Source organism: Tympanuchus pallidicinctus, unplaced genomic scaffold, assembly GCF_026119805.1.
Source record: "Tympanuchus pallidicinctus isolate F22 unplaced genomic scaffold, pur_lepc_1.0 scaffold22, whole genome shotgun sequence".
NCBI lineage: Eukaryota > Metazoa > Chordata > Aves > Galliformes > Phasianidae > Tympanuchus > Tympanuchus pallidicinctus.
Genome location: NW_026294739.1, coordinates 2081848 through 2094096, shown reverse-complemented (window position 1 = coordinate 2094096; position 12249 = coordinate 2081848). Strand labels below are relative to the sequence as shown.

The 12249-nt window shown below is 43.4% G+C and overlaps 1 protein-coding gene across 2 annotated transcripts in view; it reads left to right on the top strand.

Annotated features, from left to right (window-relative positions):
* MYO7B (myosin VIIB) overlaps positions 1-12249 on the top strand; it is a 49205-nt gene that overhangs the window by 791 nt on the left and 36165 nt on the right. For both annotated transcript variants that reach the window (XM_052687352.1, XM_052687351.1), the window contains exons 2-12: positions 3793-3835; positions 4979-5092; positions 6326-6478; positions 7711-7895; positions 8746-8867; positions 9364-9506; positions 9597-9710; positions 10184-10337; positions 11289-11365; positions 11687-11806; positions 12026-12168. In XM_052687352.1, the coding sequence (XP_052543312.1) occupies positions 3818-3835; positions 4979-5092; positions 6326-6478; positions 7711-7895; positions 8746-8867; positions 9364-9506; positions 9597-9710; positions 10184-10337; positions 11289-11365; positions 11687-11806; positions 12026-12168 (1343 nt within the window). In that variant the 5' untranslated portion in view covers positions 3793-3817. The remainder of the gene's footprint in view (positions 1-3792; positions 3836-4978; positions 5093-6325; positions 6479-7710; positions 7896-8745; positions 8868-9363; positions 9507-9596; positions 9711-10183; positions 10338-11288; positions 11366-11686; positions 11807-12025; positions 12169-12249) is intronic.

Sequence of the window (12249 nt, the reverse complement as noted above, 5' to 3'; positions counted from 1 at the left end):
CTCCAGGGAGACCTCATTGTGGCCTTCCAGTACTTGAAGGGAGAGTATGGCTGTTTATGAGAGTGGATAGTGATAGGACAAGGGGGAGTGGTTGTAAACTGAGACAGGGGAGGTTTAGGCTGGATATTAGGAGGAAGTTTTTCACCCAGAGGGTGGTGAGGCACTGGCACAGGTTGCCCAAGGAGGCTGTGGATGCCCCATCCCTGCAGGCATTCAAGGCCAGGCTGGATGTGGCTCTGGGCAGCCTGGGCTGCTGGTTGGTGACCTGCACACAGCAGGGGGTTGGAAGCAGATGAGCACTGTGCTCCTTTGCAACCCAGGCCATTCTATGGGTCTATGGAAGAACACTGCATTGCTACGTTTTTTGCAAATGTTGTGCGCCAAAATTCAGAACTGTCTTAGATACAGATGGTCTCTGGAGGTAGCCCTGGCCTCACAGGGAATTCTGAATGTAGTCACCAGGCACTGTGCTGGGGACACAGAACTTGAAGGTGCTCCATGTGCCACATCGTGTTGTGACGTTCCACATTTCTTCCTGTTACTGGGTCACGTGTGAAAACTGCAGTTAAAATTTCTGCTTTAAAACATGTGTCAGCATTGGACTGTTAGAGCAGTAGCCTGTCATCTCTCAAAGTTGCCATTTATTTTTCTCCTTGGTATTTTGTAATTTTGATAACTGGTTATTTTTAATGTATTTTGTGGTTATTTGGAAGTGGTATGTTGTTCTGGATTTGTTTAGAAACTTGTTCAATCCATGCTACTTGTAGACCTTTTCAGCCACAAACAGGGCATGCTGCTTGCCAAGCACTTCTCGTTTCCACTTTGCTACCATAGCAGCACTCCTAGTGCTTAGGACATGGATGTGATGCTCACAGTGCACTATCTTGCATGTAGGGCTATAATTGCTCCTTCTGTTTAGTTTGAAGAAAAGGTGGTTTATGCAGCCATCAATTTTAGCAAAGGCTGTCACTTATGGAAGCTATTTGTAACTTCCCAGATAACACAGGTAAGTAAAGTTGACAGGAAAGCAAATGATAAAGTGAGCCCTCATTCTCTCACTACAAAATTCTCTTCTAACACTGAATGCAAAAGTTTACTGAAACATGAAGAAGAAAACAATGTCATCCCCAAACTTCATTTCATTACGTGTGTTTTAATGATGGTTTTTCTTTTTCAAGAGCATGAATTTCCAAAATCAAAGTGGTGGCTTAAAACACTTTTCTAGTAATTTAAACAAAGGGTAAATTTATAAGTTGTTTAAACCTGCATAGCTCCACAACAGAATGGAGATAGGAGATTAAATGGCTGAAAATACTAAGTCAGAAAAATAATGAAATCTGCATAGCTCTTGTAACATGTGTGCACAGTATTGCACAGAATTGTAAATAGTTATTATAAATTTTATCCATAAGATTTCACAAGTGATGAATAGAAGAAACCTCATGGGTTTCATTGAAATGATTTATGAGTTATCCCATCAGTCACTTTTGATGACTATTTGTATAGCAAAGGCAAAAAAGAAAACAAAGAAAACCCAACAGTTCCAACTCAGTTAACTCATGGTTTCCTTGTTTTTCTCAAACTTTCTAGAGAACCTGTCCAGGTTTAATTTGGGGCCAGAACAAAATAGTTGCTCCAAATGCGAGAAAATAAGTGAGAAAATAAGAAATTTGAATTTCTGTGTTGAGATAAAATTGGAGCAGGTGTTGCAGATCGTGGACCTGCCTAGAATTAAGTACCAGAGATCAGTTCCTTGTCCTGTAGTGTCCACTTGTCTCGTGAAATGCTTTACAGGAGGTTTGCCATCAGATGGGAATGTACAGAAGGGATGTACAAACTCAATGTCTTCACTGAGATCAGCCAAGCAGGAAGTTGTAAAATTTGCTTCAGATGTATGCTAAGGAAATGACAGTGATAACAGATCCAAAAAGAGTAGAAATTGAATTATTTAGTCTATGGTTAGCATTCTGTGGAACATTTTGCTTACTGCAAGCATCTCATTAGGAACTTTGAGTTGAACCTTGGGTGTGTGGTAGAGGAAGAGATCCTGTATAGAGATGAAAAGAGCAGAGTGGGCCGTGCAGCTGTTGGAAGGTTGTGATATGAGGTTGTGGAGGCCTGGGCGCACAGCAGCCACTCAATCACAGATTATTCTACCACCTTATGTGCAGGAAAGACTCTTGCTAGCAGGAAGAGGGAAAAACTTTACCTTTTGGTCAGGAGATGGACCTACCTCACTTTGCAGTGAGCTGGAACCAACAGCAGCAAGCAGCAGAAGAAAAGATAAATGAAATCAAATTGCTATTAGGTATATGCTGCAGTTCTGTGGCTGTACTCATGCTGCTCCTTTGCATATGTGTCCTTAAGGTGTGCACTCTGCTACAGAGGAATGCTTCCCAGTCCGTGATATAGAATCATAGAATCACCAAGGTTGGAAGAGACCTCCAGGATCATCCAATCCAACCATCCCTGTCACCAATAGTTCCCATTAAACCACGTCCCTTAGCACAGCATCTAAATGTTTCTTGAACACCTCCAGGGATGGTGACTCCACCACCTCCCTGGGCAGCCCCTTCCAGCACCTGACCTCTCTTTTGGAGAATAAAGTTTTCCTAATATACTGGAGAGTGAGGGAATATGCCATCCTCAAGTTATTGCAGAGAGTTTTCAGCTGTTGTTGAGGTTTATTCGGTACTGTCTGCACAGTGGAAGTTTGAAAGACAGTTCACCATTAGCAACCACTAAAATAATATGGTCAACTTTTATGTTTTAATTCGTTCCTCAGTGTCCTTTATGTGAACTGTGTAAGTCTGCACATGAGTGGGGAGAGATAACTCGGGTTTTTAAATGCAGTCTACTTTTTAGAGTTGATTCCCAGCTGAAACCTTTCACACTCTGCAAACTTTAGAAGTGAACTTTGTGAAGAGTCTTGGTCAGCAATTTCCTTGACATAGGAAAAGGTCTTCATGCTGTAACAAGAATGGGAGCCAGCAAACCACAGTCCTGGAGTCTCCCCATATCCAGGCCCCTGTAGCCTACGGGTGAGGAAGCAGCTACTAAAGATTTTGGTTCCCTGGTTGTTCTAAGGAACACAGCCTAAACAGTGTCATCCCTTAAGCAAAGCAGAGGTGTAGACTTCTGGCCACCAGACATTTTGCTATTCTTTTCAGTTGTGAGCTCCTAATTTAATTGTGGTTCCCTCCAGTTCCTCATTTTGCTGCCCATGCCTTCATGGCAACCACTTTCAGTCCAACCAAGGACAGTTAATTGTAGATGTCATTTTCTAAATGGCAGAATGTTCGAGCTGGGATTCTCAGGGATCCAAGAGGCTTAGGAGAGCATGAATTCACCATGTTACTGGGCCAGCCACTTACAGGAACTGAACTGCTGGTTCAGCAGGCCCACGTAACTCTGCTGTGCAATGGATCACATTGCATTGTGGGGTCTTTTGGTTTGTGATCTAAACTTGCAGTTCAGGCAGCAAACATGCCTAATGCATGGCTGAGGAACTCTGCACGCTGACTTCTCAGTGGTCGCAAGCATCTGTGGGCTGATGTGGTAGAGCTCAGAGCAGACCACCACACCAGATCTGCAGATTTTTTTTGAGTAGATGATTTGTTTCTAGAGTTGGTGTAGTTTATTATGATGTATTTCATTTTAGTCAATAAGCAGCATGACTTTGAGGTATTTTGCTGTTACTCTTTACAAGCAAGTATCTTCACTCCATTGCCTATTCTAACGAAAGCCTGAGCCTTTTTCTGACTTAATATTGTGTTGTTCTTGGGACTGCAGGTTGCATACAGTGATCTGAGACATAATGGTCATTTTCAGAAAGGTAAGTCCAATCCTTTGCTATGATTTACTGATTAGCTTGAGGCCTGAAGAGGAGAAAAAGACTTTAACATCCCTACTCATCTCAAAAAGAAAAGCAGAAATAACCCAGTATCAAAAAATATAAGGTATCAGTCCATACTGAAAATGCAAAGGCACCATGCCTTGTTGGGCTAGCCAGGCTGTGCTGGTGACCTCCGTCACAAGGTGTGGCACTGAAAGTGCAGATTACCTCTATAGTTTTATTCAGTGCAAATCAGAGCACTTTAACGTTCTTTGCAACCTTATGTGACATTCATAGATGTTTACACTGTGGTTGTTTGGTTTTAAATGGAAGTCCATTAACTATTTTAAGAGGAAAAATAAATAATTTTTCAGTAAAAACTTGAAACTTTGACAGTAATGCTGTGATGAGAATGCAACAAAATAAATAAAATGCTTATTGTATACAGCAGACTCAGGTGGAACACCAGTTTATCAGCAGGCATAAGCCAATTCATACCCACTGAAGATCCAGCCTGCAGCTTTGTTCCATTTTCATTCTAGCAATTGCAGCCAATTTTTGTTTCAATCTGAATCAGTGTCTGGAGCAAGAGAAGGTACTCTTGAGGTCTGGAAGTAGTAACAGGGCAGTAGTTCAGGCAACGTCAAGGTGGTGCTCATTCCTAGGAGAGGTCAGCCATAGCTCACACCTTTCCTCCAGCAGAGGACAGCAGAGCAGGCACTCAGTCTGTTCATCCTTCTTTCACCTGGTAATGTCTTTGTTTTCAAGCATCTCATCTGAAAGAATACCGAAGCTAATGTGAGGACACCAAGGCACCTTGTCAGCATTCACTGTACACCCCACAGCCTCTGGGAGGTAGTGGAGCTGTGCAGTCACTGTCCTTGCAAAAGCTCTTCAGTCATTTCCTCTTGTAGGGCAATTGAGCCTTATGACTTGGCCAAAGTAATGTGCCATGGAAAATGTAGAGCTAAGGTCTCAGTGCTATAACCATTAGATTGTACTGCCTGCAAACAGTAAGAACTTGTCCAGTTAAACAGTGCAGAAACAATCAAAGCAATAGAAAATTAAGACCAAGAAGTGTATGCATGTGAACTACAGGGCATCTAGTTTGTCATTTTACTTGACACTGGGTCTTCTCCCCAGGGTGATCACGTGTGGCTGGAAGCTCATCCAAACAGTGAATTTAATGTCCCTATCGGGGCAGTTGTGAAGGACTCTGACTCAGGACGGATCTTGCTGGAGGATGATGAAGGCAAGGTGGGCTACCCTATAACTTTCTGCAAATGATGAACATAAAAATCAAAAGTAAAAAGTACTGAAGAAAGGCCATACTGGGTCAGACTGAAGCTCCATCTAGACAGTCTGACTTTGATAATGGCTGATAAGATAAACTGACAGAAGAAATATAAAAATAAGGTCAGAATAGGGTGATACTTCCCTAGTATCCAGAGATCCCAACAGTATGAAGATTTAGAGCTTCTTGAGGTAGCAGTTATCAGCAGGTAGCTAAAAGTAGGAAACAGACAAGCTCCAATCCCAAAATTTGATAAAATCATGATCCCTCTAAAGGCAGTTGGACTGCAGTTTCATCCCTACTTTGAACATGTTCTGGCAAAACCACACTGTGAACATAGGTGATGTCAGGCTTCCCACATCTCTCATCTGAAACTTTAGGTGGGGATCAGGAGAGCAAAACCTCTCCTACTGTAAGAGCAAGCAAGTCCAACACCACCTGATGAGACTGGATGTGTACAAGTCAGTGGGGCTGGGCAACATGCATCCCACACCCTTTGCTCTGCCCTCTTGAGGCCCCACCTGTAGGACTGCATCCAGGCCTGTGGCACCCAGCACAGGAGGGATGCAGAGGTGTTGGAGCAGGTCCAGAGGAGGGCCACAAAAATCATAAGGTGGCTGAAGCATCTCTCCTATGAAGATAGGGTGAGAGAACTAGGTTTGTTCAGCCTGGAGAAGAGAAGACTCTGGAAAGAGCTCATTGCAGCCTTCCAGTACTTAAAAGGAGGCTTATACTCAAGGGGAATGGTTTTAATTAAAGAAGGGAAAATTTAGATTAGCTGTTTGGGGGAAAACTTTTTACTCACAGGGTGGTGAGGCCGCAGCACAGGCTGCCCAGAGAAGTTGTGGATGCTCCAGCCTTGGAGTTTCCCAAGGCCAGGCTGAGTGGGGCCCTGGGCAGCCTGATCTGGTGGAGGACAGCCCTGCCTACAGCTGGGGTTGGAAGTGGATGATCTTTAAGGTCCCTTCCAACCCAAGTAATTTTGTGATGTCTGGAACCCACCTGAATGACTTTGTCTAGGGTTTTAAATCATCTGGTCTTGTGGAGCAGCACACCTCTTGATTTCAGTCAGCTGTTTGTTAGAGCAGGCTGCATTTAATGCGAACTCGAAATCACTCTGGTCTAACACGGCAGTCTCCTTTATTTGCCTCTAAGTAACAGCATAACCCATTAAAATGCTGCCTTTCCTTTTTCAGGAGCACTGGATCACAGCTCGGAACATGCACACGGTTCGCCCAATGGACCCCTCCACTGCCCAAGGGGTGGAAGACATGATCCGCCTTGGGGATCTCCACGAGGCAGGCATGGTGCATAACCTCCTCATCCGCCACCAGCAGCACAAAATCTATGTGAGTGCCAGTGTTACTGGACGTGGTACTTTTAGGAATGACCTCTCGTGCACCTTTAGAAGAGTGACTTAAGTAGCCTCCTAACTTCCTTTCATGCATAGGGCCCTCCAATTTCTCTACTGACTGAGAGTGCCAAGGAGGCATATTTTTTCTTTTCCTCCATCCAAGTAATTTGGCTGTGAAAAAGGGATTTAATATTAGTCACTGAAACTGCAGAGATATGCAAAAGTAGTGACCCTGCTCACTTTCTCCTAGAGTGATCATTTCCAGCAGCAACTGACATGTAGCTAAATCTAAATCCAGTCCATGTTACTGGCTGCACGTGCTGCTACTACCTGCAGCTGTGACTCTGGATCAATCTAACCAGTGTGCAGTGACTTTATTTGGATTGTGCTCCAATCCAAGTCACTGTTTATTTGATTTTGATGTAACAAAACAGGTAAAGAATAGATCTGCATATTTAGGACATTTGGTTTCACTTCCTGTCCATTACAGATTTAATCTGTGAGTTTGAACAACTTGACATTTTCAGGTTTCCTGTTCCTCAGTTCCTAGTTTGCAATATGATAATAACATTCCAACTTTTTCACACATCATCCCCCATGTTATGTACACTGTATACAGGAGAGGAGCTGTCTCTTACAATACAAACATGGTGATGTTCAGTGTGATGAAGCACTGATTTTGATATATGCTGTAGTTACAACTACCAAGAGGTGCATACAGAACCGTTACATTAGATTCCAGCAGTCTGCAGTTGTGTCATGTACTTGAACAATACATTGTAATTTCCAAGCACTTTACATTCCTTCATTTCAGTGGGGCTGTTTTTTACAAATCCTAAATCACAGAATCACAGAATCACAGAATCACCCGGGTTGGAAGGGACCTCAAGGATCATGTAGCTCCAACCCCCCTGCCTAGCAGGGCCACCAAACAAACACATTCAGATCAGGTTGCCCAGGACCCCGTCCAACCTGGCCTTGAACACGTCCAAGGACGGGGCATCCACAACCTCCCTGGGCAGCCTGTTCCAGGGCCTAACCACTCTCCTTGTAAAGAAGTGTATAAAGACACAACCGTAACATTGCCCAACTCATGGCGAGGAACCAGGCTTTTGGATCTCCCAGGTTTCTCTCCTGAATCTGCTTAGATCTACTCTGTGAATGCCTTCGGTTCTATTGTTGGTTGTGGGTTTGCTGCTGGAGGTAATGCTCACAACTGTTTTCCAGACTTACACAGGATCTATCTTGGTAGCAGTGAATCCATACCAGCTGCTGCCTCTCTACACAGTCGATCTTATCAGGCTGTACTGCAACAAGAGGATTGGAGAGCTGCCACCTCATGTCTTTGCCATTGCAGACAACTGTTACTTCAATATGAAGAGGAATAAGAGAGATCAGTGCTGTGTGATCAGGTGATTGTACTCATGATGCGTGGCAGACACCAAATCTGGCATGTTTTTGGGGGACTTTTGCAGACACAGGAGACCTTCCAAATGGAAAGGCACAGATTAAGACTAGAGGTAACAGTAAGGAAACGTTCTCTTCCCTGCTACTTCTTTTGTTTTGGTCAGGGCTACAAAAACTGAAACATAAACAAGAGATTTCTGAAGTCTGTTGTTTTCTCCTAGACTCAGAATGTGATGACATATTCTACACATATATGCCTCTGTGATGTTAGCCTTTTACTTTGGGAACAGGATACTTGTGTTACTTATGTTTTCTGAAAACTGAGATTTCCTGAAGAAACACTGTCTCTGCTAATATAGAGATGGAAGAAGCTATAGTATAAACACATGACATGTATCCATATTCTGCCAGTCAGCAGTAGAGAGAACAGAGAGTCTCATTGCAGTGTGATTATGGGACATCACCTGAGTTGCCTCAGCTGAGACTAACACTGAAAATCTCATAATGCTTTAAAGAAAAGCAAGTGGTGATTTAATTTCTTTGCTGGTACAGAATGTGTTCCATGGATTTGCTCATTTTTAATCAAAGGGAGAATTTAGTCTTCAACCTTAGGCTAAAAAACACTGTACGCTTTAGCACAATATATGTTAGATACACTTTTAGGTACACTTCTAGGTACACTTTAGCACAATACCTTTTAGATAAGAGGTTGAACAGCTAGAATTGTACAGCCATCAATGAAAGACAACCTGATCTTCACAGCATAAAGTAGGATTTCACCTTGGTCTACCATTTGCCTCCCTAGCCAAAAAACAGAAGAAAGCACACCCTTAATGATCTCATTTCTTATTGCAGTGGAGAATCTGGAGCTGGGAAAACTGAAAGCACTAAGCTAATACTACAGTTTTTGGCAGCTATCAGCGGCCAGCATTCCTGGATAGAGCAGCAAATCCTAGAGGCCAACCCCATTCTGGAAGGTGGGTTATTTAGCAGAAAAAAAAGCCATTTACCACACTTATCACAAGATTTTTGTCTCAGGGTAAAAATTCAGGAACAGATCCTCAAACAACTGTATTTGCATAACATAGCTAAAAACCCTGAAGCATTGGTGATGCAGGGTAGAAGTTCTCTAGTCTTTTTTGCTGGGTCTTCATGAGGTCCAGAGGAGTTCTTATGATGCAGGAGAAGGTGTCACTGTAGCAGTATCTCAGAACTGCAGGGAGCACAAGAGTCATAAGAGATATAGAGCATATTTGGACCACCTGAGTATGTCTTTTAGGGCCCAGCTATCTGGATGCACAGTTATGCCTGCCTGTCACTTCAGAAGGAAGTCAGTTCAGATATTCTTTAGTGCATGTCAGCATTTGGTATACAACATGCAAAATACCAAGAGAAAAATGGAAGCACATCAAAAATAGACTTGATGTTCATTAACTGCAGTAATCAAGATCCTGTCTGTCCTTTTCCCGTCAGCTTTTGGAAATGCCAAGACAATTCGAAACGACAATTCAAGCCGCTTTGGTAAATACATTGATATCCACTTCAACCACAGCGGTGTGATAGAAGGAGCCCGGATAGAACAGTTTCTTTTGGAAAAGTCCCGAGTTTGCCGGCAGGTGAGGGCACTTGCAGACACCCATTCTGCCTGCTCCTGTGCTAGAAACCTGTACCAACGAGCCTATATTGGCCTCTTTCTTTCTTTCTAGGCTCCAGAGGAGAGGAACTATCACATCTTCTATTGCATGCTGATGGGGATGAATCTGGAGCAGAAAAAGATGCTGAATCTGGGCACTGCCTCAGAGTACACTTATCTCACTATGGTAACTATCTCCATTATCCCTCTGTCATTTGTTTCCTCCAGCAACCAGTACCATCACTAGGAGCTGCAGATGGGTGGTACCAAGTACAAGTACCAACAGTCCTTTCCTTAGAGTACCAGAAGCAGTGACACAGGTGCTGTGAGTCTCAGTTTCAGAGGCTTACTGTAATGTCCATCTGTCCACCGCAGGGGCAGCATGTGGCAGTTCAAAGCTTTCTGTCCAACTCAGTCTTAAGAAACATAAAGGGCATCATAAAGCACATGGGAAATATCCTCCACTTTCACAGGTGCTCAGATTTTAGGCGAATGCAAGGGATCTCATGGCAGGGAGAAAGCTAATTAGGTATGTATACCTTAGGTGATAATGAGTAAGCAGAAACAGTGCCAAGAATCCTTGTCCTTATGTCTGAGTTTATGTGATCTGAAGAGAAAGCAGAAAAGATCCTCTTCACCTGTGAATGTGGTTTCTTGCAGGGCAACTGCACATCCTGTGACAGCCGGAATGATGCCAAGGAGTACGCTCACATCCGCTCGGCGATGAAGATCCTCATGTTCTCAGACTCTGAGCACTGGGACATCAGCAAACTGCTGGCTGCTATCCTGCATCTGGGGAATGTGGAGTTCGAAGGTAAACTCAGCATTGCCTCTGCTTGGTCTCTTCTCAGAGTTGATGTTAAAGGCCTACAGGTGCTTCTGCTTCCAGCTGTAAGGATTAGGTTGTGCTTCTCTGCCCAGTATAAATGGTTAGGTGAACAGGGTTGGTGGGGCAGGCAGATAAGCACCATTCCATACTGAGTAATGTTTTGAAAAACACCCATCTTATTATTTTGTCACACTGGGATTTCCTTGGTTATAAATAGACCCTTATCACACAGCCTGAATCACCAGATAATATAATGCCATGCTGCATATACTGACTGTAGTGCTACGTATGTCAGAGGACAGAGTAGCAACTGAGCCATGCTTTCTGTGGAGATGATAGCTGTCATTGTCCTGCTGGGTACTGTGAACACTCAGCTGTGTAAATGCAGTTCTGATAAGGCAAAGACAGTCTGATACACCCATCAGTAGGACAGCAGGAGCTCTCATATTTTAGAAGAGAACTCTTCTCTGTGTGATACAGTGGTGCCAGGTGGGTTTTTTGGGGTAATGCTGGCTGCTAAAATGAAGTATCTCCTATATGAAGGAAGATTGTTATCTAGGCAACCTTTTTTGTCTATGTTTCCCACCAGCTAGATACAAGACAAGAAATGTTTTCAGAAAAAAAAATCTGAAGTCAGATAAAACTCCAGATCCCCAGTAGCTAAAGTTTAAAATTAATAATCCTGTCAGCTTTGCTGCTATTTGTAGATAAAATAAAACAATTAAAACAATGTTCTGGAGTTGTGAGGACCCTGTATGTGCCAGGATCCCTAGGTAAAATTAGAACCTTCCTTAGTAAAATCTTCAAATGCAGGAGCTTCATCAGGCAAATTACTACTTTGCCACATTCCTGGAGATACAAACTTACAGAAATATGGCTGCACAGCTCCCAGCCACAACAGAAATGTTTCACCATGAAAATGATTTCTTATTCCAGCGGCTGTGTATGACAACTTGGACTGCTCTGATGTGATGGATTCACCACACTTCTCAATTGCAACCAAACTGCTTGAGGTAGTAAACTCTTATCTTTTCCTACTTGTTCCTTTCTTCATCCATGCTCCCTGAGCACACTGACAAAGCACGTCTCTGTGGAGCATTTATGTAGTGAAGCACATAGAAGGGGCATTTCCTGTTCTTTCTGCTGATACTCAAGTGCTGCTATTGCAGATATCTTTCTGAGCCAGGAGATCCTTCAGTCTTGGGCAGCAGAATGCTCTCTCGAGTGCTGCTCTACAAGCAGTTTGTCACAGCCCTGCTTCCTGAGGCAGACTTTCTTTGCTGGATCTCTTTTCTCTACCTGAGATGATCAAGTTGCCATGACTGTTCTTCCAGGTGGACTACAGTGAACTTCAGAACAGCCTCACAAACCTCTCCATCATTGTCCGAGGAGAAAGTGTGTCCAGGCCCTTGAATGTGGCCCAAGCTGCAGACGGGAGGGACGCCTTTGTGAAGGTACTGGTTCTTACATCTGCTCTATTTGAAGTCTGGGAATGCTTTCAGAGCTGTCTGTCTTATCAGTTAAAGTGCCTTTTGTGATAAATGTGCATCCAGATGGCCTGGTTCCCTCTTGGTCTTCAGGCACAATTTGACATCTTTGTTTCAACACAACAGGAAGCAGAGAGATTTGTCCAAAGACTGTAATGATGAGCTCTCACTTTAATTTCTCCCCAGGGTATATATGGACGGATTTTCCTCTGGATAGTGAACAAGATCAACTCAGCCATTTTTAACCCAACTTCTCAGAAGCCTAAAAATACAGGTCACTCCATTGGGTTGTTGGACATTTTTGGGTTCGAAAACTTTAGCAACAACAGGTAAGAGGCTCTGGATTCATGTGCACTGGGGTGCTGAAAAGCAGTTGATGTAAATTGAAAAAGTGAAAAAAAAAAACCAAG